The sequence below is a fragment of the Eschscholzia californica genome, unplaced genomic scaffold, assembly GCF_041429995.1.
Source record: "Eschscholzia californica isolate CP2 unplaced genomic scaffold, dmEscCali1.0.p SCAF_5, whole genome shotgun sequence".
In the NCBI taxonomy this organism is placed as follows: Eukaryota; Viridiplantae; Streptophyta; class Magnoliopsida; order Ranunculales; family Papaveraceae; genus Eschscholzia; species Eschscholzia californica.
Window position 1 is genome coordinate 9,159,705 of NW_028238472.1, and position 27,541 is coordinate 9,187,245.

Here is a 27,541-nt window from a genome sequence, read left to right on the forward strand (position 1 = left end):
GAGGTCTTATGTGTGCCCTTAAAAAACAGGAGGGACTGGAAACAGAATATGATATTTTTTTTCTTTCACTTTTCCTTTCAGATGTAATTCATCTATGTCCAATTTTAATATCGCCGGCTCGTTGCCCGGAGATAGCAAACCGATGACCTACCGGCCGCCTATCATCAATGAAAAAAATTTCTTCCATGAACAATCCCCCTCTCAAGTTCTCTATGTGAACAAGCCTCATTTCTCTAGCTTCTTCTGGTAATAAGATTCTTTCTCAAACAATATAGGCAATCACAGATAATAACCATTCCCCACTATTTTAAGTGAACAAGGAAAATAACTAATTTAGTTCATACAAAGGGGTCTCTTTTCGTCTGATCAAGATGACTGGGGTGACCTTTTGTCTATCAAACGAAGGGAAGACTCTTTCCACTTCATCAGAGTAAAAGAGAATAGGAGATGTAAAGGGAGAAAGAGAAATAGAGAAAAGAAAAGTAGAGGGAGACAGAAAGGGGAAAGAGAGAAAAGAGAAAGAGGAGAAAGGAAGAAGAAAGCAAGAAAGAAGAAAGATGATGACAATAGCAGTTGTTGTGGTTGAAGAAAAAGAGAAAAAATCTTCATTCTTTTTTCTAATGAGAGGTCGTCTGTAGCTTGGTGGCTAGTTGTTATCGACAACCTCTTCTCAGTCTAAGATAGAGAGATAGGATATGGAGGAAAAGGAATTACTTTGAAAGAAAGGATAAATGAAAAATGAAAATTAAAAAAGGGGCACACTTTAGAAGCAGGTCATCTTTTGGAGGGCATTTTGATAACTTGATTATCTTTAGGGACCAAATTGGAATTAACCCTAAATATTTCACAAGAAAGTTCATGCGGTACTGTCATTTCCCTCCACTTTCCTCCTCTCACGACTTTACGTAGATTCACGCAATCATAAAGGGTATAAAAGTACTTTACAATCGGCTACGTAATTCTTATCTATCGGATCACCTCGTTTCTCTCCCTTCCGATTCTTCTAAATCTCTTCTCTCTCTCTCTCTCTCTCTCTTTCTTTTGCTTCATCTTCATATTTACGTGGAAAGATCGTCTTCTCCAGTTGTAATCCTGCCGGGAACTAGACCTCTCCGGCGTCAATAACCCTAACTGATTCTAGTTCTACCGGCAAAAAGACATGAATCCGGAATAGTAAGTTCTTGCTCGTACTCTTTAAACATTTTCTGGTTCTTTTGCTATTATGATCCAAAAGTGTTTGGATTTCATAAGAATTTTAACGTCATACGATAATTATTCAATTCGTGTGGTGATTATGTTTGATTTTGTTAGATCTGTGTGTAATCGGTTTGAAATTAGGGTGAAGTTTATTTATTTATGGATTAAGATCTAAACGTAGTGAAATTGTGTTTAGGTTATCGGATCGCTTACTTTTGAATCATTAAATTCTTGATTGTTTTCCAGCTTTGAGGTTGGATATAACTGTAATAGTTCTAGATCGAGAAATTTAGGTCTAGATCTGTTGATTGAATGCCACTCAATTTTATTTTATTTTTTGTTTCTTCTTTTTCCCTAAATCTCAATTAGACAAGTTTGATGAGACTCTCGCTGACTTTCAGTCGTAAACTGAGACTAACGGAAGTCGTCTTGGATGTTTGCATATGGTTATGTTTACAACTTATTGGGGTTCATGAAGAGATTGTCTGCCTTGGGCTTGGATGAAATTCATCAATTGCCTGGGAAAATGAAATTGTAGGTGTATGATAGGGAACATTGGTCGTGGCACAGTTTCTTATCTATTTAATCTGAACTCAATTTTGGGCGCTAATTGTATGATACTATCATTGTATTAGTATTATCCTGTTTCCAGTTTTTCTTAACTATTAGATATATTAAACAGATGATGTTTGCAATTTATAAATTCAACCTTATACAAAGTAAAATAATATACTTTTGTCTCTTCTACAGCGACTATCTTTTCAAGCTTCTGCTCATTGGAGATTCTGGTGTTGGAAAATCTTGTCTGCTTTTGAGGTTTGCTGTAAGTTTCAATGGTGCCTTTAGAGTAGCGGTTTGGTTAATTTTTTTCTTCGGTTTTGTAGACAACACCAAAAGCATGCATAGGCATCATTCTGAACAATCATGAATTTTGATTCTGGACATGTCATTTCGTACTTTGAAGAGTTTATCTGGTCTAAATGTACATTAGATTACAGTTATTATTGATTTTACTTGAATATAAGAGTGAAAAATACTAGATATTGTGAATCTATTCAACTCAAAACAATGTCTTTTTCGAGAAGTTGGATTTTAGGATTACAATTTTTTATGATTTTGAAGCATGTGAGATTGTTTTTTTTTTTCCTTTTAGCATGTACCTAGTCTCACATAACCATTCAAGAGTTATGACCTCACAATTCTCTGACCATTTATTTAATAACTTTGGTGCAGGACGACTCATATTTGGAAAGTTACATCAGCACAATCGGCGTTGACTTTGTAAGATAACTGATATAATTGAATATAATATGATTGTCATCAGTCTATAGTAATAGCTAAACATTTTTTTATCTTTTACCGTGTAGAAAATTCGCACTGTGGAGCAGGATGGGAAGACAATTAAGCTTCAGATTGTAAGTGTTGGTTTTATTTCTGTTTTGGCATTTGTTGTTTCGAGTGGTCTGTTCAGGGGCTGAAAATTCAAGCTTATCATGGTACTGAGTACCGACTAGGAACTTTCAACAGTGAGGACTATCCGAACTTAAAAACTTGAAGTGAAATGTATGCATTAAGATGACAATACAGTAAGAGCACCAACTTGGCCATTTCTACTACTTTTGGCCATGAACGTCGTGGAAAGTTGTCACTTCTTTTTTGGTCAGATTGAATTGGTCGCCTGGTCGGAGGGCTGCGTGACTAAAACAAATTGTCTACCCATTAGATCATATTTCAATTTCTATGAACAATCCTTCTTTAGTTGAACCCTTGGTTTGGACCACAGAATTGTGGGTATGGTGTCATGACATAGAGGAAAACTTAGTAACAAACTTAGAACTTTGGCTAAAGCTGAAAGACGCAATAAATCTATTGACTAAAGAAAAACTGAAAAACTCAAATATTATGGGATGGTAGAATGTCATCAATTTGTAGGATAATTTCTCCTTCATTGACTGTAGAGGTTTCCTAATTTGAATTCTACTAGTATTCATTATTTGATTGTGAACTTCTGATTAATAATTGAAATACCAAATATAAAGAATAAGATAAATTCCTGATAACCTATTAAACTTTTTCTTGCACTGCCTCTGGGTCATGCAGTGGGATACTGCTGGACAAGAACGATTCAGGACTATAACTAGCAGCTACTACCGTGGTGCACATGGAATTATAGTGAGTATACCAATGTTATTGTTTTGTGGCTCCACTCTGACGGTTTATTTCATGGATGTGTCTAATGTATGTGACTTCAACAGATTGTGTATGACGTGACCGACCAGGAGAGTTTCAACAACGTGAAGCAGTGGTTGAACGAGATAGATCGGTATGCAAGTGAAAGTGTCAACAAACTTCTTGTTGGAAACAAGAGTGATCTCACTGCTAACAAAGTTGTATCATATGAAACAGCCAAGGTATCCCTAATTCACCCACCAGTACTACTTGAGTTCAAATCTGCTCAAGTGAGCAAATTAGAAAAAAAAAAAAAAAAAAAAAAAAGACCTGCTGATCTTTTTCTTTCACTCTATCTAACACCTGCTAAACTTGCCATACAATAATCCTTTTAAATGATGATTGAATTCTCTCCTCATTCACTCGGGAGAGATCCGGCTCAGCTGAAGCTCTGTATGGGTCGGGATTGAGTCACAAACACAACTACATAGACCACATTCTATATCTTGACATACCTCCATCCGTCCGAAAAATGCAAACAAATGATGGGTCAGAGTAATAACTAGCTCATTCACTACTACCATGGGCACTTCCGGATGTGTTAACTGCATTGATAATTTGATATCATTTTGTTTTGTTTCTTGCTCTAGTGGAGATTTACATGTGAAATGTAGTAACTATTGGCTCTGCTTTTGTGAAGGCATTCGCTGATGAAATTGGCATTCCATTCCTAGAAACCAGTGCTAAAAATGCTTCAAATGTTGAGGAAGCCTTTATGGCCATGGCTGCTGAGATCAAGAACAGGTACTCCTTCTGTTCAGGCTACTGTAATATTAGCTTACTCTACTGTTGCATTATAATGATTAGTAAAAAAAGCAGCGAAGTTCTGCGTGTCAACAGGAAATATCTGTTTGAGAGTGAGTATTGTGAGCCAGAAGGCATGTGTGTTTTGCACTAAGTCCCTACAGACACGAGTTTTATGGTAGCGACTTGTCTTTCATAACAGCATTAAGTCCTACATTGCTTAGGGGATGGCATCACAGACATGAGTTTTACGGTAGCCACTTGTTTTACTAGGTCATTTTGGTGGGCATTGCGTCAAGGTTGTTAAAAGGGTGTCTATGTGGTCCAGGGCTGGTCCATGCTAAGAAAAAAAGACTGTGGCCCTGTACCATTTCCATGTGGAGACTAGGCTGAATGGGACTGGTGGTGCCAATATTAGGGACTATATGACTGGTACCGAGGCAAGAGTTTTATTAGTGATACTTATGTTTGATAGGATATGGTCCTCTACCCAATTCTTTGTTGGTCCAAGTAAAAAAGACGTGTCAATATTTCCTTTAGGCTTGCCCTCCCTGAGAAAACATGTGCAAACTTTACAAGCTACATATGAACTTGTGGAAATCTATACCTTAGGGAGCTGAAGTCTAAAAGAAATAATGTATCCTTTTCGAGAAATAAAATTTTGCATAAGGAGTTCTGACTCTCCTGCTTTAATTAACTTGTTCATTTTTGAAATGGATTCTCAGAATGGCAAGCCAACCAGCAATGAACAATGCCAGACCACCAACAGTGCAGATCCGAGGACAACCTGTGGCCCAAAAAGGTGGTTGCTGCTCTTCTTCTTGAATGAAAGAAATAGTATTTAGCTGGAACGGTTGTATTTCAGTCTGACTAGGTCTTGTCCTTCATCCATGGCATGTAAAACTAGTCTATTTCAATTCACTCTTGTTTCTAGATTGTGGTTTTTTGCTTTTTTATCTTCTCTATTCTTCAACCGTTTCTCAACTTGATTCTTTCTGATATTTGTTACTCTCTCTTTAAAGAAGGCCCTGTAAAAATCAGGAATATTATTAGTAAATAGCACAATTTGATTTCAGTTGCTCTGTTATACCTAGTTTAGAAGTTGATTCCATTAATTGTTACTCTTCTTTGATATTGACAATTTGTTGTTGTTTTCCTAGTTATCAGGTTCCCAATATTCGACTGATAATTTATATCCGATGGGAGGATTTATATTGGTTAATATATCCGCCTAAACTACACCCCTATTTACAGTTAGAACAAGGTGCTCCCTCATTCATGAATTTCTGAAAGCAAACCCATCTGCTTACAGTCTTTTGTTTCTTCATTTTGGTTACTCTGAGGTAAATCATTTTCCTTGCCAATTGTGGCAGCTAGAATCCCATAGAACCCGGTTTCCAGTTGAGTTCAGGCGTACCTGTGAGGCGATGAAGTTAAGCTTCATGGTCGAGAGACAAACAACTCTGGATCATCAGGGAAAGGCCCCTGTATGACTTTAGGGAACAAAGGAGGTAGGGGTACATAAACAACCAGCGTTAGAATCATCACATAATAATAGCTCACTGAGCGAATGAGGCCAAGCAATGTAGAGAAGTTGGCTGTATGTAAAAAACTCGGGAATGTTATGCCTTAGAGTGAAGCATTCGGAGCAAGTGGAACAAAATGGAAGCTCCAGTAAAAGCAAATATTGGCGGGAGTGAGGCCGTGAAAACCTATGAGTTCTTCCATGAGTATAGTCCACGATGGCTCAGTCAGGGCCTTTGGACAAGAGGTGAACACTCCTGAACTAGCCGTTGTTCTGTCCTAAGGGACGGAGGAGGCTATGTTACCCAAAAGACAGGGATTGTTTCAGAGATAGAAGGTGACCTTGCTTTTTCAGGGAAGAAGGGGTAGAGAAAAGCCTCAAATGAATATCCAAATACTAGGTGCTACGACGCGAGAGTAACCCATGCCATCCTTAAAGCCCGAAGACCTTCAACAAAAAGTTACCTATACCTGAAATGAAATAGGTGGATAGGTAGAGAAAAGCTCGGGGTGCGAGACATCTCTACCTGAGGAACTTGGAGAAAGTAACCATATAACTTCTGGAAAGGGTGCCTCCTCACAAAGGGAGCTCTGGTGACTAGTGCAATAGTTTACCAAGATATAGGTCTTCGCAAAGTCGTAAGACCATATATGGGGTCTGGCGTCTGCTCAATGCTCGAAGGTCAAAGAAGTTGGTGACCTAATGATGGATATGGTGAAGTTGGTGGCCTGATGATAGATACGGCGAGGAAAGCCCGAAAGAGCACAGTCCAAAGATAGTGAAATTCCTTCAGATTTTATTTGTACGAAAGACATAACAATCTAGGTATTGTTTCACTCAGAGATTCGGTGGAATAGACTTCTATGAAGATGCAACCTACCTCCACCAGGAAAGAAATATCCTATGACACTTGATTGTTCCTTGAGATTGGCTCTGGGCCTTTCCTGCACAACGAAGGTGAAAGAAAGCCTCCTCCATGAGGGGTCCGAGCCATCAGTGATATACCACTTTGGAAGAGCTATGGTTATAACTTTGCCAATAACATATGCAAGGATTTAGCGTGTATGAAAACCTAAAAACTTCAATCAAATTCTACACACACCCAAGTCTTCCCTGATCTTTTTTTTCCAATATTTACTAGGATTTATGGAGGAACGACTGTTTCTGCATACAATAATATCCACAATCTCTCTATGGAAAGTCGTTATTAAAGCAGTAGGAAAGAAGAAACCTACCTCCACTGCAACACCTATGAATATATGAAAGAACAAGGCCACGAAGTACACTTTGTGTTCTTAGTTTAGATTTTATTATGTTACAAAAATAAAACAAATGAAGTCTGTGTGCTTTAAAAGAAAGGATTACGGTATCTAGACACCATGAATCTTTCATTCCATACGCCATTAAAATCATGACTTACACCATCATATCAGTAGTACAACTGAAAATAAAGTTTTACTCAGTAAGGTAGAAAGAGCCCGGACTTCCAAAATGAAAGCTTGCTTTACTGGATAATCAAGAATACAATCAATAACTTAATATCTATCTTCCAATGGTAGCTTAATCTGTGTCGATCCATGTCGGTTTGTGGCTAAGAAGAAAAGACAGCATTATCAAAATGATGATCCCCTTGCTTGTGAAATTCGACTGGCATTCCCAACAAGTTCTGCTTATCTTCACATTTGAATAACTATTCCTGCTTTACCCAGGCTATGAATCACATTAGGTTCTATAACTGAGAGAGGGAATTATGTCACACCCACATCAATGGAAGCTATATATTGTCCTTGATCGGGCCACCACTTACGCCCACTATCCTAGTTCCACATGGTACAAGGTTTTCCACGGAAATGGGCTTGCCCTAGATCACGCCGTGCTCCTCCACCTGACCAATCTAGACACCAAAGCCACCCAAAACGCTGAGGCAGTAAGACAATGTCCTACAAACCAGATCTTGAAGGTCTTCCTGACTCCTAACCTATGTGGACTAAGTGCCTTGCACAAGAAACTTCAGTTTCATATCGTTGAACCTTACAGTGACTGTCTAACTAAAGTTTAGGACCATCCAGAATTCGAGAATGCTGGTCCATAAACTGATCTTTGTTTCCTACAGAGATATTTATGGTGTCAGCTCCGGGTCCATCCGCCGATGAAACTGAAATTAAGAGCACAAAGTAACAACGGCAGGATCTTAAAGCATGAATAGACTGTTCTAAGGGGTTACGAACCTTGATGGTGATGATTCCTTCTGAGAATCTTTTATATTCAGAGTCAGATAATTGACCTGGCTTCCACGGACTAAATGATTCTCATTTGTGACATAACACATAAAGACCTTGGACGGCTTAAACCATCACCAATAATCCCCACATGAACAAGTTCCGCTCTTGAAGTGATGGAATCTTACAGTATCTCGAACGATAATCTCTCGTTCTTCAATCACCGAGATATATTTTATGGCATTATGACAATCACCACATATCCTAAGGTTCTTGAAAACTCGAATTCTAGCTCCCTTTGGTGTACTTACCAGCCCAAAAGCTATAGCGAGTTTCTCACTGTGCCTCAACAATAACATCTCCTTCTGTTCTTCGCCAACATCATGCAATGCAAAGTCAAGATCCGGCACAAACCCAGCTTTCTTCATCTTCTTCTCCAGTTCATTCAATTTCTGGTGAATCAAGTCCAACTTGGGATGAAGTCTATCCCCCGATCGAAACTCGTGAAAGACATTTTTCACCTCTACCCAACTATACCCAGGTGTTTTGACAACCTTGTTTTCTTTCATCAATTGTCGAACCTTAGCAACTTCATCCCATTTGTTCATGGCTGCATATACATTAGCAAGTTGAACATAACCAGCTGCACTATTTGGTTCCAAATCCAGCAATTTTTGTGCTGCAAATCTAGCTAATTCTAGGTTCTTGTGAATCCTACAAGCACCCAAAAGCGTCCCAAAAATTGCAGCATGTGGCTCAAAGGGCATTCCATTTATCAAATCCATAGCTTTTTCCAGCATCCCAGCTCTACCAAGTAGATCAACCATACATGAATAATGATCAGGAGTAGCTTCAATTCCAAAATCTCTCTTCATTGATTCAAAATGTTTAATCCCAACATCTACTAATCCAGCATGATTACACGCTGATAAAACCGCAACGAAAGTGATCCAATCTGGCGTAATTCCATTACCCTTCATCTCATTGAAAAACTGAAGTGCTCTCTTACCAAACCCATGATGGGCATATCCAGATATTATAGCATTCCATGAAACAGTATCTTTACATTGAATCCCATCGAACAATTGTTTTGCATTTCCTAAATCCGCGCATTTGGAGTACATACTAAGCAATGATGTTAAAACAGTTGTATCAAAACAAAGTGGAGATTTGCTTATAAACTGATGAATTTGCTTACCCAATTCCAATGCTGATAAATTACTGCAACCTAGTAACACACTACTGAAAGTTGATGGATTTGGCCTAATACCAAATCCCACCATCCTCTTAAAAAGCTTTAATCCATCCTCAGATCGACAATTTTCCACATACCCAGAAATCATTGAGTTCCAAGTTACCAAATTTTTTACCGGCATTTCTTGAAACAACTTCTCTGCTAATTCAATCTTTCTAAATTTCATATACCCAGTAATCATCGCTGTCCAAGCAACCACACTTTTAATAGGAGCTTTCGTGAACAAATCAACAGCAGCATCCAAATCATTCGCTTCAACATAACCAGAAATCATAGCACTCCAAGAAACAGCATTTTTCTTCGGCATTATCGAAAAGAGTCCGAATGCTTCGTTCATCTTACCGTTTCTCGACAAACCCGAAATCATTGTATTCCAAGATGCAAAATCTTTAATGGGTATTTTATCAAAGAAAGCCCAAGCAGTTTTAATGTCAGAATGATTTAAATAACAAGCCAACATAGTATTAAAAGAGACAATATCTGGTTCAGGAATTTTATCAAACAGTTGTTGTGCTTCTTTCAAGTTCCCGGGTCTTTTTGAATACCCAGCTAAAATTGAGTTCCAACTAATTGTTGTTCTAGTTGTCATGTTTTCGAAAACTATACGTGCTGAATCCAAATCACCCATTCGAATAAATTGAGTGATCATCTTATTTGAAGATAAAATGTCATCAAAATGGTCGTAGTATTTGGATTTTGCTGGTAAGGGTTTACTATAGATCATGTTATTGGTGGGAACCGGAGAATGAGGTTTACCCAATGAAAGAGAAGGAGAGTTGACATTTGGGTATTGAAGAGAGAGAGTAGAGAGATGTTGCAAAGAGAGGATTTGAGTTTTGATTTCTAAGAAATAACTGGAGAGAAGAAGTCTAGCTGATAGGATCTGCCTTGTTTTTCCAGTGAGAGTCATTTGCCATTATTTGTAGAGAGAGAGAGAGAGAGAGAGGAGAAAGAAGGGTTATTTGTGTTTGATGTATGGTCATCTCTAAACGATAAATTAGATTTTGGCTCCCCAAAGATGACCAATTCACCAAAATGATCCCCAAAATGGCAAAATCTATTTTTAGTTAAATTTTAGGATGACGTGTATTTTGAATTCCAAATTTACCCTATCTTAGATTTTGTCAGATTTTCATTTTGTCATAATATTAATAATCGCCCACGACATCTGTAAGGGGCATCTTAAATTGACTACTAACATGGATAAGTTCAAAACTGCAAAAACACAGAAAACTCAAAGAGAGGATAAATCTAAGGCCCAAAAAAGGAGCCCAAATAGGAAATCCAACCCAATAGGGAATAATATCTCAAAAAAAACCCAAAATGTGATATTACCTCTCTATCCCTCCAAAAGCAATGGTTACCTCTTATGTCCCTCACTCTTTTCCCGCCAACAACAGCCTATCTCTTTCTCTCCCTGACTTGATTTGACCCGAGCCCACATGCCAGCCTCTTTCTTTCTCTCTCGGTCTCCGCGCTCTCTCTCTTCATTCAAACACTCTCTCTCTCTGACTTGAAAACCTCTAAACCCTCTCCCTCCATCAAAACGATTCATCTCTATCTCTCTCTCTCTATTTCGATCAAACTCTCTCTCTTCATTCATACCGGTCCATCTTTATCTCTCTCTCTCTATCTCTTTTTCAAGCGAAACATCCACAGCCATTAACGCCTCTTTCATTCGAAACGTTGCCGGCAAATCTCTCTCAACCAAACCTATTTAAGCAACCGGATCTACTCTTTTTTCTCTCAATTTCGCTCTGTTTCAACGAATCTGAAGCTTCTCTCTCGATTTCTCTCTCTTTCAAAAACAGGTACATCTCTGTTCTTCCTCTAACTCTTGATCCTCTCTCTGTTGTTGGTAAATTATTAGGATTGTTGGAACATTTTTAGGGTTTCTTGTTTCACATCTGTGGGTTTTGGTATAGTTTTAGGGGAGTTTTCAAACAATTAGGGTTTATGATTTCAAGTTTTGTAGTCTGATCTATAGTTTGTGATAAATCATTTTGGGTTGTTTTTCGAAAAAGTTTTAGGGTTAAGCTGCTCTAAAGTTTGTGATAAAACATTTTGGTTGTTGTTTTGTGATTTCGGAACCATTTGGGTGTTTATGGTTCTTCATCAAGCTTCTAGGTTAGTTTTGTTTTAACATTTAGGGTTGTGATCCGAAAGTTAGGTTTCTGTGGAGACATTTAGTACTTTGTCTTTGTTTTTTGGGGGTCTGTCTTTGTTTATGAAGTGCATGATTTGGTTTATCATTGTGGGTTGTGTTGAAGAAATGTTGGATTATGTTTAGACATTTTGATAGTTGTTAGTGATTTCGAAAGCATGCATCTACACATAAAGGTCATTTGGTTGTTTATGATACTACATCAAGTTTCTAGGTTAGGGTTGTTTTAACATTTATGTTTCTGTGGAGAAATTTAGTCATTTGATCTAGATTTATGGGTGTTTGTGGTTGTTGATTAACAGAATGTTTTTTTTTTTAACATTCATGGTTGTGAAAAAAAAATTAGTATATGTTTCTACATTTTGGTTGTGTAGAAACATTATGCGTTTGTTTGTCTTTGTGTTTGTTTGAAACATAAGAACTTTTGCAGATAAAGATGGTTAAAACTAACACAAAGAAAGGAGATGGTGCTGATAAGAAACAACAGACTCCTGTGAGGGCTAGCCCCAGGAAGAGGCCTGCTGAAGAGCCATCAAATGCTGGGCCAAGCAAAAAAGGCAAGAAAGTTGCCAGCCCTAAACAAGCAAAGGTGTGTTATTGAATACAAATTTTTTACAATGTCCTGTAATTAATGTTTGTGTTCTCACATTTCTTATAATGGTTATGCATATTTGTTAGTGTGTTGTCATTCTGTAAAATGTTGCTTCAGTTATTGATCTGTAATTATTGTGTAGACCATTGGCCTATGCTTATTGTGTAGACACATTAAAAAATGATCTGCCATTACTTATTGTGATGTAGCATTCAGTTTACTGTTGACCATTTTGTTGAATGCCCTGACATTTCTGTTATTGTTTCTGTGAAGCACCGTGGGTATACATCGAAGGCTAGAGTGCCGACGGAGGAGCCCAAACATACCGAGGCTAAGGAACAAATCAAGAAAACTACTTTCAATTACAAATGTAATTTGAAAGCAGTTTATAAGGTGGCGAGGGAATTGCAGAACGACATTACTGAAGAGCAAAAAAAGATGTTGTTTGCTTCACCCTTCGGGCCCTTGTTTAAGGCAGTGACCAGTATTACTTTCCGAAAGGAGAATGTTATCGAGAAGCCTAACAAAGCCATCTACGATCTGCTCTATTGCTTCGACAAACAGAGCCAAGCCTTCAACATCGGAGGGAAGATGATTCAGTTCACTCCCGGAGATGTTGCTTTGCTGTTGGGAGTCCCAATGGAAGGAAATATATGAAGCATTCCCAACCAATGTCACCCTAGATGCCACAAAGGACCAGTTTCTGAGCAAGTACTTCAGAGACTGTATTGTAGAGGGAAAGGCTGCATCTTTTGGCGGCCCCAGCATCGAAAAGGCTTTGCATGTGGCTGCAAGAACAAAGGCTCCGGCAATTGAGTTCTTGAAACTCTGGATTATGTACATGGCAGCCACATTCCTGTTTGCTTCAGCTGCCGGCTCCTCGGTTGTCGGGAGTTTTTATCACAATCTCCAAACGGAGAGAATGATGAAAAGAGTTACATGGGCGAGAGCTATTCACTCCTACATGATGGAGAGAATAAACAAGCACTCAGAAGACCCGGCAAAAGTTTCAGGATGCCTGACTCTTCTCCCCGTAAGTATTCATAACCATGCACTTAAATGTTTCATAATTTCTTATAGTGATAAAAGTCAAATTAGTTTGCTCTGACATTCTTTAAACTGTTTCATCATTCTTTTTGGGGGCTTATCTAATGCTGAAACATTTTGGAGAATGTTTGGTCATTTTATAAAATGTGTTTCCATTTCTTATGATGATAAAGAAAAACACTACTGACCTAAGAGTGTTTAATTTCTTTGCAGTACTGGTATTGCATGCACACCAGGATCCATGAGGACCTGGTTGGAGAAGTAGGGGTCAGTCCTAGAATAGCTCGATGGATGATCGAGCCATTTTTCCTTAAAGGACTGGAAAAAGAGCTGGAAAGCATTACAGAGGAGCAGGTAATTTGTTTTAACATTTCCTAAAATGTCTCTGTGATTTGAATAAATGTTCTAACATAACTGATGTCTGAGTGACATTTTAGGAAATGTTGGAACATTTGCATGAATGTTTACACATTTAATTAAATGCATGTATTTTTTTAAAGGTGTTGAGATAATAACCATATGTATCCCTCCTTGTAGGTGAAGGTGGAGTTGGTGGCGGAGTCTGTGGAAGAGGAAGAGTTGTTAAAGTTCACGGAGAGGGTGGTGGATGAATGACGAGGAAGTAGAAAAGTTGAAGGAGGAAGTGGAGAGGTTGAGAGAAGAGAATTTGTTGGTTAAGAGAGAGTGTGAGATGGTTAAGAGAGAGAGAGAAGTATTAAAAGAGGAGTTGGAGAGGATGAAGAGAGAGAGAGGAGAGAAAAATGATGTATTGGAATTTGATTTTGGTGTCGGAGGGGAGGTGGATGTTAGAGACGAGGTTGGTAGAGATGAGGTGACTGTTGGAGAGGAGGTGGAGGGTGGGGAGGTTAGACAAGAGGTGGAGAGTGGAGATGGTGGAGAGAAGATAGTGGAGCAGGAAGTAGCCCCAAAAAATCCGGAACAAGTAAATGAAGAAGCCCGCAACGAAAAAGAAAGTGATGCCGAAGCCCAAACTGAAGGAGCAGAAATAGACAATAAGGGTAAGAAGGCAATTTCTGATGAGTTGGTAAAGGGTCAAACTTCAGGGGAGGGGCAAAACCAGGAGCAGAAAGAGAGCCAAGTTGCTGGGTCAAGTGAGTAAATGCTCACGCAATTCTTTACTTCTGTTGACATTCCTGTCTTTGCTTGATAAGAAGTTGGAAATGTTGGAGTAAATACCAGAATGCTTCAACATTTGAGATACTGTTATAAAAGTAATGAATATTGTCTTTTTTTAGATTTAAGTTGGTTTTATTTCTAGTTTATTTCTTTTTAGCAACGTATTAACTTGTGTGCAATCAATCTATCTTCTCTGAAATTCTTACTTACTTGTCAGATGATTGGTATGAACATAAATTGTTCGGCCATCGTTACAAGTTTTTTGATAAACGGTAAGTAAAAGAGTTCTATCGTACTCCCACGATGTCTTTTACCACGACAATTGAAGACTGTCTTTTACCACGAACGACAGTAGAGTGGTCGGCTAAGTAATAAATAAGAAACAAACAAGTAAGTGTTCTTCTCCGCATAAATACGTAAAATGTTGGAACATCCGTGATAACGTTTATATATATTGATCAAGAATTGGAGAATGATTTTTGTTAAGATTTGGTTTTCTATCGAATGTTGACTAGTTAAACGTGTGGTGGTGGGGACAGGTGAAAAGCAATTTGCAAGTGTTTTGAATGTAGGTGAAAAAGAGACGGAAGAACAAGACTTTCAGCTGACTTGGCCTTCAGCTTTCTTTTCAGAGGTTTGTGAAGTGGCCAAAGTATATGAAAACTACGAGATCGTGGAGAATGAAAGTTCTTCGGAAGACGATTTTGTAAATAAGCCACAGGTTGAAATGGCTGAAGTTGTTCAAACGAAAGAGAAAAACAAACAAAACTCTCTGGTTAAGAGGGTAAAAACTCAGCCAAGAACCCGAACTTTGACCGAGAAAGTCAAGCAACTCGAGAAAAAGAAAACAATCAATGTAGATGACATTATAGAGTTGGGAGCCGGAAAGTCAGAAGAGGAGAAAGTTAAGAAGCTTGGAAACTGGAGAAGAAGTCCAGTCTGGAAGAATGTCAAGGAAGAAGAAAAGGGTCTGATGGAAGAATTCCTCAGGAAAAGTGACAAAAGGTACGAGTAGGTTACTGTAATGTTCATGCACTGACAATAATGTTTGGACATTCTTGTTTGTGTTGGAACATTAATTTTAGCTTACTGTAATGTTCTAGCATTGCCTGATATGTCTTATCATTACAAAAGGTGACACTGTTTTTTCCACATTTTCCAGTACTAAAGTCTGGTTTAGTGACGGGATAAACGACATATGTGGAAAGCAGCTCGATATGTTGATGATGAATCTAGAATGCGATTCACAGATAATCAACTGGGTCAGTTCCTTCGTCACTAATCACAAGGAATTGAAAGAAAAGTGTGTGCTTTGCCTCCCATCAGAGATCTATGTAAGTTAAGTGATTAGAATGTTTTCCTATCGTCATCTTTTATATGAGTGAACATTTTGATAACTTTGTGTTTGTTCGACAGACAATGATAAAGTCGGAGGTCAACCAAGCTTCAATCGAACAAATGCTCAATCGTACGTTGAGTAATAATGCTGGGAAACCGGAGATATTGTTTGTGTGTGCACCAATCTGCCAACCAACAACGGGGGACGCAGCAAGGGGGGGCACTGGACACTATTGATATACAATGTATTTCTCCATCGGTGGACCCATTATGATTCAATGTCATTTGACAAGAAGATGGCCAAGGACTGTTACGAAAATGCCAGGGAGTACGCGGCATATGTCGAGGATGTAATGGAAGAGGTGGGATTCACAATGTTTGGAACCCAACAAAAATATGCAGATGTCGTTGGGGAGCCAGAATTCCCTACTCAGGGAGAAAAGTAAGTGTTCTCACTCTTTATTTGTTCCAACATTATGATGCATGTTTTAATTAGTTTAAAATTGTTCCAACATTCCGGGAAATGTTGGAACAAAAACTTATATGTTTTTAGACAATTGATAAAAACACACGTAGTTATTAATAATTTAGTCTCATTTAACATTATGTTTCAGAATTGTATGTGACTGTGGAAACATTATTGGTTATGCTTTAACATTTCCTTTGTGTCTTGAACAGCCCGGATTGCGGTCTGTTTGTCATTTTGAAAACTGAAGAGCTCGTGGAAGACTGCACGACAACAGGACCCAAACAGCGTACAGAAAACCCAGATTGGGTTTCCCTGGCACAAAGGAAGAGGGCCAAGCTAACCCACAACATTTTGAAAGAGAATACGATATCTTGGAGGATGGCCCGAGCTTGAAGTAGTTTCCCCTGTGTATGTTTTTTTTGTAAAGGATCTTTTTTAATCAAAAATGAAGTAGTTGTTCAGGTAACGGGTTATGTTCATATCACTAAACCCGAAACGACTTCATTCTTGATTAGATTACAAACAAATATGGTTTGTAAAGTATTTTGGGATGTTAACAACATACAATGATTTTGGATGGGATGTTTATGTTAAAACAATATGAAGTAAATTTGAATATATTATTATTTTTCTTCAACAACATGTGTGACATGCATTGTCCCCTTAGAGTTTGTTTCAGGGAAGAACATACACAGATATGTTAGAACATTCCTTTTAATGCTGGGACAAATTGACAAATGTTTGCGAAATATGTAATAATGTTCCTTCATTAATACGACTGTATTCAAAAAAATTCATAATGTTGACACATGGTAAATAATAGTAAGACATGTAAGGATTCATTCACTGAACATTTTGTAGAATGTTATAACATTTTCACGAGAGAACAAAATATGTACTAAATACCAAAAGATTTTACTAAAACATTCAACACAATGTACAGACAGTCTGTTACATGTTGAGACATATCGTTGATGTTGAAGCATTTAGAAAAATGAGAACTACAGTTGGGCCCGACATGTTGCACTGTTGTGATAAGCGGGTTGATTGCACCTGCGACATATTCTTTTCCTCCTGGTAACATCTCCGGAACTCTGCAACTGTGTTGTACGTGGTCTCCCTGGTGCCCTTTTAACTAGTGGAGGAAGAGTCTTGGTTAATGGATCAAAAGTATAGGGTTCGTCATAATTTGGAACGGGGTAAACACAATGTTGGTATGTGTTTCTGTAAGCCTCCACCGTCCAGACTGGATCGTAAAAACATGTATTATCACCCCGAGTCTTGTTGATGCATAACATTGCATGTTGACACGGAAGCGAATCTACTTGCCAACGCCGACAAGAGCATGTGAGAGTACCAAGATTTACGGAATGGCGTGGAGTCGAATATACTTCATAAATAAGTGGGGCTGCCTCGACGTATCTCCAAGTCTCCGCAACTTTGTATTTCGCTTGTTGCTCCAAGTTAATGGATGGGCAAAGAAATGTATTCTATCCAATAGCGGCGTCTCTATGCTTTCTCATCTTGTTCATAATCTTCTGTCTTATGGCATTCAACAATGCTGTAATAGGGAGAACGCGGGCTTTCTTTACCATGTTGTTGAAGCTCTCAGACAGTTGGGATGTGATGGCGCCATACCTGTAAGACAACATTATAACATCTGTCACAACATTTTACGGAATGCTTATATTAAATCAAGTTGTGTTTGAACCGTGCACTAAATGTATAAACATTAATCCGAATGACAAAACACTAGGAAGAATGTCCTTTCATAACAGAAGCTATGATTAAATGTGAAAAAATTACTGGGTAAACTTAAAGTGTGCCGGTAACAAGGTTCATGGTGTTTAAACATTTCAACTGAAAACTAGTAAACAAAATACCTATCTCCGGGGAAAAAGGAATCTGCCCATGATTCCGGATTAAGGGATTGGAAAAACCTCTCCACATTGGTTCCACCCATCTCAACCATTTGTTCAATGGTTGCGTGATACTCGCTCTCGGGTAATGCACCTGCCGCCGTAAACATAAGACTCTGAAAATAACGTGACAGGCGCGCCCCGTTACGTATTCTCAAGTTTAGATTACATCGTAAGTGCCAAGCACATAATGAGTGGTGAGCGGTGGGAAAAACATTCTTCACGCCTTTTAGAATTCCAGCATGTCTATCCGAAATAAAGGTGTAACGTTTGATCGGATCCACCACTAATTTCAAATTTTGCAGAAACCAATCCCAATTATGATCATTCTCAATGTCCACAACTGCGTAAGCAATGGGGAAAAGACCTAACAAAAAAATAATAATAATACAAAATTAGTGCTGTTGATTCATAAAGCAATAGTGCATTGCATTAGCAAATGATCAAATGTCTAAACATACGTGGTAATGTTGAGTGACATCAATAAATGACGCAGCATCTCACTGGATGCAGCGTCATTGTAGATCATGTTCTTAAAATTTTGTCAAGTGTTGGCAGGAACATTAGAATGTTAACGTACGATGTGAAAATGAAAACATACCGTCGTTTCCGTCCTTGGTAACCGCAGCTAAAATGCAGCCATTAAAACGTGTTTTGGCGAATGTTCCATCAATATAGATCACAGGGCGACAGTGTTGAAACCCAAGGATAGATGCGTGAAGCGCAATAAAAACTCGGACAAATCTATTGGTAGTGGGTTCGATTTGCAAATCAATTATGCTATTGGGATTAGTAGTCGCCAAAGAATCTACGTACCACTTCAACTTTGCATAGGAATCACCCTCCTGCCCAAATACTTTGTCCATGGCTACCTTCTTACCACCGTAAGAAAAGTAATAGCTCAACTCAACACCGTAATCGTCTTGAAACTTTTCTTTAACTTCAGCAATACTCCAATTTGGGTGTTTTCTGATGTCTTCATCCATTAGGCTGCCAACAAGTTTACTAAAGAGTTTGGGATCCGCAGGTTTGAGAACAACATCGAGACAATCGTGTTTCGGTTCGTATTCTTTCAACAGAAACACGGATTTACATCCCAATGGTGCAACCCCGTGGACTCTCCAATTACATCCGGGTTTGGAACAAACGGCAGTCACACGACATGGTTCATTCTTGATATATTTGTAGTTGTTCTTGGTTGCAATGGTATAACGACCAAGAGCGTGTCGAAAAGCTTTGACACCACCAGGGAATATTTGCCCAATCTCCGTAAATACGTCGCCCCATGAGTCACATACTAACTTCTTGTCATTGTTTTGAGATGTAGAAAGTGACCTTTCAGTTTCCATACTGCAAAATTGAATAAAATGTTATGAAAGTATCATTGATTGTCTTAACAGGTTAACAAATGTATGAACATCTAGTGTAATGTCGCGGCACCAGAGAGAATGTCTGGACATGCGTATGAATGTTCATGTATCAATGAGAATGTCGTACAATTTAATGAAATGTGTGAAATTATGTGAAAATGATGGATAACATTCTACTGAATGCTTCGAATATGTGGTATAATCAGGTGGTCCAAGAAGCAATGTCTGATCATTCTATCAAATGTTGGTCAAACTGCTAATTCAATAGCTATGAAACAAATGTGTTAACACATGATAAAGTACTTGTAACATGTAACCAAATGTTCAGAAAATTTTGTAAATGTTAACACAAACGTTAAAGTTATACCAGAAACAAAAAAGATGTACGGACAGCGGAAGAACTGTACGGACACTTCAGAAACAAAGCTTTAGACGAGAAGGATGAACAAAAGCATACAATCTCATAAAAAAGAGTTTCATCATCAACAGTTACCTGGATTTATAGGAGAAGAAGATGGTGATTCGAACAAGTTGATGGCTGGAGAAGATGAATAGATATGATGAATGAAGAAGAGGGTTTGTATCTCGGTTTGTGTCTGTAGGTGATGACTGAACGAAGATGATGAAAATATTAGAGAGAGAAAGGTGAAAACGAAGATGATGATTGAAGAGATGATGACTGTAGAGAGAAGAAGGTGGAAAATAGGGTTTGGGTTTCGGTTTAGGTAGAGAGATAAAGTGAAACAGATTTTGGAGAGAGAAAGTAAATCAGATTTTTGAGAGAGAAAGATATGATTTGTTAGAGTTGTTGGATATATATAGGAGGGCAAAAGAGGGTTTAGAAGAAAATAGGAAATCTTAGAGATAAGAGTTGGGCCCGGATTGCACATTGGGATGTGTATTTGGGTTTGATATGAGTTATTATTTGATTATTGGGTTTTGGGTGAGATAATAAACCTTGTTGGGTTTTTTTTTGTATTTGGGCCCAACATTTGGGCCTTTCATCAAAAAATTCAAACTCAAATGTAAGTTTATGCAAAATATTAGGTGGCATGTCAAGTTATAAAATGAGACATCTCCTCTTCCGTTGTTGAAAGAAAACAGAAAAGCTTAACTCTAGGTTCCAACGAATTTGAGTAGCACCACAATATCGGTTTAGACTCAAGGAACAGTTTTAGCAAATCGGCCTCTATTTACGGCAAAAAAGAGAGTTTGACTCCCAAACAACCTTCAACAATATTCATGGTGCTACTGTTGCACTTAAAGCACCGTATATATTCGTTGGAAAAAAAAAACTCAGCATTTCAACCTCTTTTAAACATACTCATGAACAACCACGGGAAAAATAAACTCCTTTCTCAAGCTGGCAAAGCGAGTTAATCTAATCGACTTTGGCTGCTGCCTCTAGATAGCAAATGGTTATTTTTTTACTTCCTTGTAAGAGCAAAAGAGGCATTGCTTCCCCTACAAAGGGATTTTTGGTGGGGGGAAAACAAGTCAACCAGCAAAATCTACTTCAAGAGTTGGTCATCAACCTGTAAACCAAAAACATTACGAGGACTTGGTTTCAAAAATGTCACTTTGCAAGAATTCTCTTTGGGTTATACTCATCGACTCAGATTATTTCTCCAACAACCGAAAGTCTTATCCAATTAAATATTACGCTTCGTGGCTATGAAAAATTGTGTATCAGAATCAATTTGTTATTGACAAATTTATTGTTTCGGGAGTAGGGATGGAGTTTGCATTCACATCTGAAATCACAATTGGATACCAGGCCTTTCTCCTCTAGGATGGCCATCGAATTTGGAACTGTTGTTGAATATTAAGAAGTATATGCACCATCATGAGAAAAAACTACTAAAACGGCAGCCTGAACGAGTATTACAACTACAATGGGCATCTCCTCCTAGGTTAAATTAAGATTAACTAATATGTAATTTTGCGAAGTCTTCTCTCATGATACAGGAAATGAATTCGTACAAAGAAATAAGAGTAGCAGCTTTGCAAGGTTAGGTATGAGCTCAAAACCAGGGTTTAAAATCATCCAACCAGGAGATTCAATGAATGTTCGCAACTTTTCAAATAACAAAACCCTGAGTACAGTGGACGGCAAAGAATGTCTCGAGCAAAATCAAGCAAGCTGCAAAATCTTTTGTTAAGGTTTTCTTTTTGTACCTAAATGGATAGTGTGATGGCGAAGCTCATAAGCTTGCCAATAGCTCTAGGAAAAATGGACTAGGCATCCCTTTTGTACTTCCTATTATCAGCTCATCTTCCAATCATAACATTAATGCAACTAACTGTTTTATCAATGAGTAGATGATATACTTGATAAAAAAAAATTTGTGAACTTTCATGGCCGAAAAAAATACATCTCCAGACAAACTTCTGCTTTTAGTGAGTGAATAAAAAATTAAACAAAAAGTGTTGGAAAAACTCATCTAGATTGAATGATGAAACTGATAATGTTATTAAAGACCAACACCACTTGAAAAAGAAGCAAAATTGTTCAACTACTAACTCAAAAGCAAAACTGACCGACATTACTCTACTTCTGAAATGCATGATTGAAGTTATTTTCCCTAATTCTCTAAAGGGTATTTATTCATGCAATTCAGAACATCACAGACCATAAACCATTAAATAGTAAACACAGTAGAAAACCCCCCAAAAAAATTTACAATGTAAACTACGAAATAAGTTAATTTAACGGAACTTCCTGCAAATCACTTGCCCTACTCACCAAAGCCTCGAAGATCGACAGAAAAGTAGAACCACAGATACTGAAAATCAAGGAGACCCTGAAAGTTAGACTAAGTTGGCAAACTCTCACTTGGCACCGAGAGTTGGGAACTGGCCAGGATCTTCAACGTACGGAGCAGCTGTTACACTTGATGAGTTGCCTCCAGCATAACCTCCACCTCTGGCACCACGACCACGACCTCTGCCACGTCCACCAGAACCGTTATACTTCCCACCTTCAGCTGGCTTCAGGAACTCGTTTATGCTCACAGACTACAATCATCATATTAAGCAAAACAGGAAGATGGTTACGAAGTAGAGATAATCAAGCTGTAGATTTTCCGAAACTAAAAATTGGCTTTCAAGACTTGTTAGAAACTAATCAATAGAATGCTGAATCTTAGGAGGAACGACGTGTACCAATCCACAAAAACTGGGTAAAACCATGACAAGAACAAGCAAAACCATGATATACACATCAATAGATGCATAGATTTACTAGAGGTAACGAGGCATTGGCCAAAATTGATCATATCATACAAGCACAAAAATAACTTAATGATCAATCGGTGTCGTTTATATTTTTATAGCAAATAATTAGTTTATATTTTTTCACAAAATGAAGTTAATCTAGGACTTCGACTTTCACACGAAGTATATATAGGAAAAGCCAGACTTGAAGGTGAGCCTCCAATAAAACCATAATGTGTAGTATGCACCGTAATAGGAAATTCCAAATTAAAACAAATAAGTTAGGTAGGAACCTAAATCAAGCCTAGTTTTAAGGAAGTCAAACCTTTTTGGCTCTTTCTTCCTTGTCAGCAATCTCTTTACGCTTATCTTTGTCCGAGCCCTAAAAAGATAAGATAAGAACAGACAAAAAATACTTAAATATTGATAACTGACTCTTTTGAACAAAAGATTTAAAGTTCCATGGTTTTTTACCAATTTGATGAAGATTTCATCATTGCTCTTCTTGCTCGAAATCTGTTGCATGGATGCAAATTCTTTCACATCAACCTTCCTCTCTTCAGTTTTCAGTGCCTGCAGAGCCTTCCTCTTCTCTTCTAGTACCTTCTCATACTCCTCAAGAGTCATTTCCTGCTTCAACAGAGGTTTTTAGAGACGGAATCAATAGTTTTCCTCAACAAACTGAACTAGCTTACTAGATGCATACTATACTAAGTTCATGGATCTCATTTCATGACAATTAATTCAATATTCCGTTATTCCCTTAAAACGTGGTTTACCTCTATTTTTAAGACTTAAGATGCTTAACTAACGCCACTCATATTATACATGGATTTATAAATTCGATGTTTTGATAAATCGACGGCAGAAAAATCTGTGTGACTTCAATATACAATTACAAGTTACACAGTTTCTTTCTTAGGACAAGTCACACAGTTAACCCATGCAGAAATTATGTGTATATACATATATTAGCGTTTGCATATTCTTTATTACCACTCGAAATGCTAAAAAGGAATCAGATATTAGAAATAACTTGAACTTAAAAGCTCAAACATAAGAGTGTCATTCACCTTATCTTCAGGCTCCTTCTCTTCAGGCTCAGCAACAGGGCTCTCTTTGTTGGCTTCTCCAGCTTCTTCCTCATCAGGCTTCTTTTCTACACTCAATTTCTTCTCATTTTCGCCAACTACCTCCTCAGCATCACTATTAAAATAAGGATATGGTAAGAACCTCTGTTGATAAAAAAAACAGAGAGATAGAGAGAATATCTCGTACAATGTTACCTGGTATGCGAATTGCTCTGGTACGTGGTACCAATACGCGATAGGCTACCATGTGAGTATCGGGTACACTAGGGCCATGTTCGATGCGCGGGAATCGCGTAGGAATGGAATGTGACACGTTTGATGTGCGGGAATCGCGTGGGAATGGATTGTGATTCCCGGTAATCACTATCCTGACTATTGTTTGGCACGCAGGGATGCAGGGGGGATCCTATTCCCGGAGGAATAGAATTCCTCCTAAATGGAGTAATAGCAAACCCAGGGAGGGGGTGGGTTTGTGATTCTCATTCCCAGAATGCTTTGTTTTAAGATTTATGGATCAAATTATCCTTAATAAAATATTAAAATGCATAATTTTAAAATCGTCCTCCACATAATATCACAACAACAAAAATTAAGAACTTAGGGTAAGCAACCACCATAGCAACTCTCTCTCACACTTGGCTCGAACGTAACTATCTTTCTCTCTCTAGTTTTTAACTTCTCTCTTGTTCTTTTTTTCATTCTGGTCGATTTCATAACATTTAAAACGAAAAGTTTTTAGCCAAGACCTTCATTTGTTTTAAATAAATTTTTAAATACTACTTAATTTGGTGTATCACGTTACTATTTCATATCTACAAATTTGAATAGATACTACTGATTAAAATATATAACAAGGTTGACATTTTATTTATATAGTTTAACTAAAAGGATGTAATATAGGACTTTTACAAAAAGTTACACTCCGATTCCTATGCGAACCAAACACCAAATTAGGAATCTATCAGGAATCGAATTCCTATTCCTGGTCAAACCAAACATCAAATTGAATAAGCTAATTCCAGATTCCCAGGTATTGCATTCCATTCCCGCGCGCCAAATATGACCTAGAGGTTTACCTATTCGGTACGCCACATTTTGTTGTGATACATTTTGGACTATTGTCATAAACAATATATACTCTATGATGTATATATAATGGATACACCAGCTCTATGACAATCCATCCCCATAAACCAAGGAATCTTACCTAGGCAACTAATAGCTAACTACCCAACTAGTGAGCGTATAAGCTTTACAAAGAAAATGGGTTACTTTAAACGGAAGATTCCACTACGTCAACTTTGGAGTACTGGATAGTGAACCAACCCGAAATGATGCGAGGAATCGGGTATGCAGTACGCGAGGGTATCGCAAGGATTAGTAGAGGAATCGGATAGGTAAAATGCCATCACCAAATAATAGATTGAGTGACTGACCTCAACCAAATAAGCCACTACATAGGAAATACTCACGGAATTACTTCTTCAGCGTTAGTTCCCCAATTTCCTCGACCAGCACCTTCACGTTTAAATTCATTCCTGTAATATGAGTCATTATAATGCACAAAAAATAAGAGACGATACCAGAAAAAAAATATTCTATAAGAAAATGAAATTGAAAAAATGTGGACAAACTAAACTTACCCACGTCCTGTCCCACTACGACGTTCAAACACTCTCCGAGGGCGTTCACCATCCCCAGCATCTCCACTGTTGAAACCACCCCTACGACCACCACGAAATGAACCTCGTGAGCCGCCACCATAGCCCCCACGCCTTTCAGATGACTTCTCCACATCTCCATCCGGATTTGCACCATAACCCCTCGTGACTCCATTGTTAAATGTATTCTCGTTGTTGCCAAAGTCTCGTGGCTCTCGGTTGAATGCACCGCCGCCACGTCCACGTCCAGAACCGCGACCACCACCACGACCCCCTCCACGCCCTTCAGTCTTGGATTCCCTAACTATTAAGAACATCAAAAAACCAACAAATCTTAGAAGACATTAACTGTAACAAAGTAGGCTAAGTGGCCGTTCAAGAATATGAGAAACATCATGACTCAAAACAGATTTACAAAAAAGAAAACCAATTCGCCAAAAATAAGAAGGAATAACAATCCAATCTCTCAGCTAATTAGAATAAGAACATTTCAATGCCAAAATACCCTTATAAATGTTTATTCTAAAGAGTCAGGAACTTATCTAATTAAAAAAAACGAAGCCTAATCAATAAAAGCTCATTATAACAATCAGCTAACGCATAAAAAGGAACAACAAAAAAAAGATGAACAAAGGATCATATGGTCATATTGTTAGAAGTTTTAGCTTAAGTTCCTATTCACAAGAACCAAAACAGAAATTTATAGCACTTAATCATAAACCTGAAATAAGATTAACATTGAAAGGTCAAAATTTGCATCCCAAATTTAATTGCTTTTCTTTATCGTGGAAATATATTTAAATAAATTTATGAAAAGCAGGGTAAATAAATTCTCACCAGCTTGAGCAGGAGGGAGAGGCTTGGATGGTAACTTCGGTTGCTGCTTGGGCTGCTGCTGAGGAGCAGGTGCAGTTGCCTGAGCTAGGGCTTTCTTAGCAATCAACTGAGAGAGATCATCGTTATCTTCGTCACCCAACAAATCAAAAGGGTTAGTGGTTGCCATTTTTTATCTTGAATTCAGGAAAACCCTAAAACCCCTCACTAGGAAATCAACTGCAACAGCAACCCTGACAAAACTTAGTTACTATTTCTCATCGTCTCCATGATTATTTGTTTGTAGATCTGTACACACTAAATCGATCAGAGTAAAGTAGTAAAGAGAAAGAAAAGTTTGTAGACAAACCCTAGCCGCAAATGAAAACGAGAGTGAAGACAGTGAAATAGAAAGACCTAATCTAAAAACCCTATTTATCTCCTTCTAATGGTTTTTTAGATGACCCGTGGACACATGATGAATTCAATATTTCCTTTTTCGTAAGAGCATCTACAACTTTTTCGAGTTTTTGTGGAGGCCACCCCTTTTACAACATTTTGAATTAAATCTCTGTCTAGGAATGAGCAACGGTCGGTTTTTTTTTGTTTTGACTCGAGCGGAAGTCGAATTAATAAGTGTCAGTTTGAGTAAATCATCGGTCGAAGTCGAGCCGATCATTCGGCCGACCGACATGGTTTGACTCGGTTTGGTTTGGTTCAGTTGATGGGTTTAACCGACTACAATCTAGAGAAAATGGTAAACTAATGTTATTCATATCATTGGATATATCGAAAATAAAATTAAAATTTCATCGTACTTTTACACCATTACAAACAAAAGAAAAGAAGTAGAATGATGAATGCAAAATCTATAATTTTAAGTTTTCTTTTTTTTTGAATTGTTCAACGTGTCTCGAACACTTGACCTCTAAGATGGAAGACTATATCTCTTACCACTCCAACCAAGGGTTGTTGACAAAAAGAATAATTTTAAGTTACTAACTAAGAATATGTAGTGGTACATAGAAAGTCAGTGAAGACTGACCTCTAAACTTTTCAATCAAGTTGAATAGGTTATGGTTGATAAAGTCGACAACAACTAGGAAGGTGGACAGACAGTAGTATGGAAGAGTTGATTAGGGGTATTCTATTTTTTTCCTTTATTAGTTAATACTCTCTAACTTTACAAAAATATTATTTCATTTTTCTTTAGGGTTCGATCGGTTCGGTTTGGGCCGTTTCTAGAAACTCAAATCGAAGCCAAACCAGACCGAATTAGGTTTAATCGGTTTTTCGATCGAACCGAGTCGAACGGTGATCGATTCAGTCATACGGTGCGGTTCGACTTGATTTGGTTCGGTTTTTGCTCACCCCAACCTCTGTGTTCTCCTCTAGGGGTGAGCAACGGTCGGTTTTTTTCGGTTTTAGCTTGAGCCGAAGTCGAACCAATAAGTGGTGGTTTCACAAAATCGTTGGCCGAAGTCGAGTCGATTATTCGGCGGATCGACATGGTTCGACCCGATTTGGTTTGGTTCGGTTCGGTTGAATTCGGTTA

The 27,541-nt window shown here is 38.0% G+C and overlaps 4 protein-coding genes across 4 annotated transcripts; 2 read left to right on the plus strand and 2 right to left on the minus strand.

Moving 5' to 3' along the window:
* Positions 1-577: 577 nt before the first annotated feature.
* Positions 578-5,245, plus strand: LOC147536855 (GTP-binding protein YPTM2-like). The gene is made up of 8 exons (XM_086639809.1): positions 578-1,173; positions 1,948-2,020; positions 2,431-2,478; positions 2,565-2,612; positions 3,298-3,369; positions 3,453-3,608; positions 4,067-4,170; positions 4,896-5,245. Exons 1-8 carry the CDS (start codon positions 1,160-1,162, stop codon positions 4,993-4,995), a joined length of 615 nt encoding a protein of 204 aa, XP_086495935.1. The 5' UTR covers positions 578-1,159; the 3' UTR covers positions 4,996-5,245.
* A 1,736-nt stretch (positions 5,246-6,981) lies between these two features.
* Positions 6,982-10,210, minus strand: LOC147536856 (Tetratricopeptide repeat (TPR)-like superfamily protein). Its single transcript, XM_086639810.1, has one exon. The coding sequence runs from the start codon at positions 10,077-10,079 to the stop codon at positions 8,049-8,051; it is 2,031 nt and encodes a 676-aa protein (XP_086495936.1). The 5' UTR covers positions 10,080-10,210; the 3' UTR covers positions 6,982-8,048.
* Positions 10,211-11,765: 1,555 nt separating this feature from the next.
* LOC147536857 (uncharacterized) lies at positions 11,766-16,539 on the plus strand. The gene is made up of 8 exons (XM_086642214.1): positions 11,766-11,922; positions 12,199-12,958; positions 13,186-13,326; positions 13,510-15,114; positions 15,272-15,443; positions 15,526-15,667; positions 15,810-15,889; positions 16,126-16,539. The coding sequence occupies exons 2-4, from the start codon at positions 12,539-12,541 to the stop codon at positions 13,585-13,587; spliced, it is 639 nt and encodes a 212-aa protein (XP_086498340.1). The 5' UTR covers positions 11,766-11,922; positions 12,199-12,538; the 3' UTR covers positions 13,588-15,114; positions 15,272-15,443; positions 15,526-15,667; positions 15,810-15,889; positions 16,126-16,539.
* Positions 16,540-21,659: 5,120 nt separating this feature from the next.
* On the minus strand, positions 21,660-26,533 carry LOC147536858 (RGG repeats nuclear RNA binding protein A-like). Its single transcript, XM_086639338.1, has 7 exons — positions 26,011-26,533; positions 25,156-25,477; positions 24,985-25,050; positions 23,495-23,627; positions 22,896-23,051; positions 22,747-22,803; positions 21,660-22,223 (listed from the first exon to the last, which is right to left on the minus strand). The coding sequence occupies exons 1-7, from the start codon at positions 26,174-26,176 to the stop codon at positions 22,038-22,040; spliced, it is 1,086 nt and encodes a 361-aa protein (XP_086495464.1). The 5' UTR covers positions 26,177-26,533; the 3' UTR covers positions 21,660-22,037.
* Between the last annotated feature and the right edge of the window lie 1,008 nt (positions 26,534-27,541).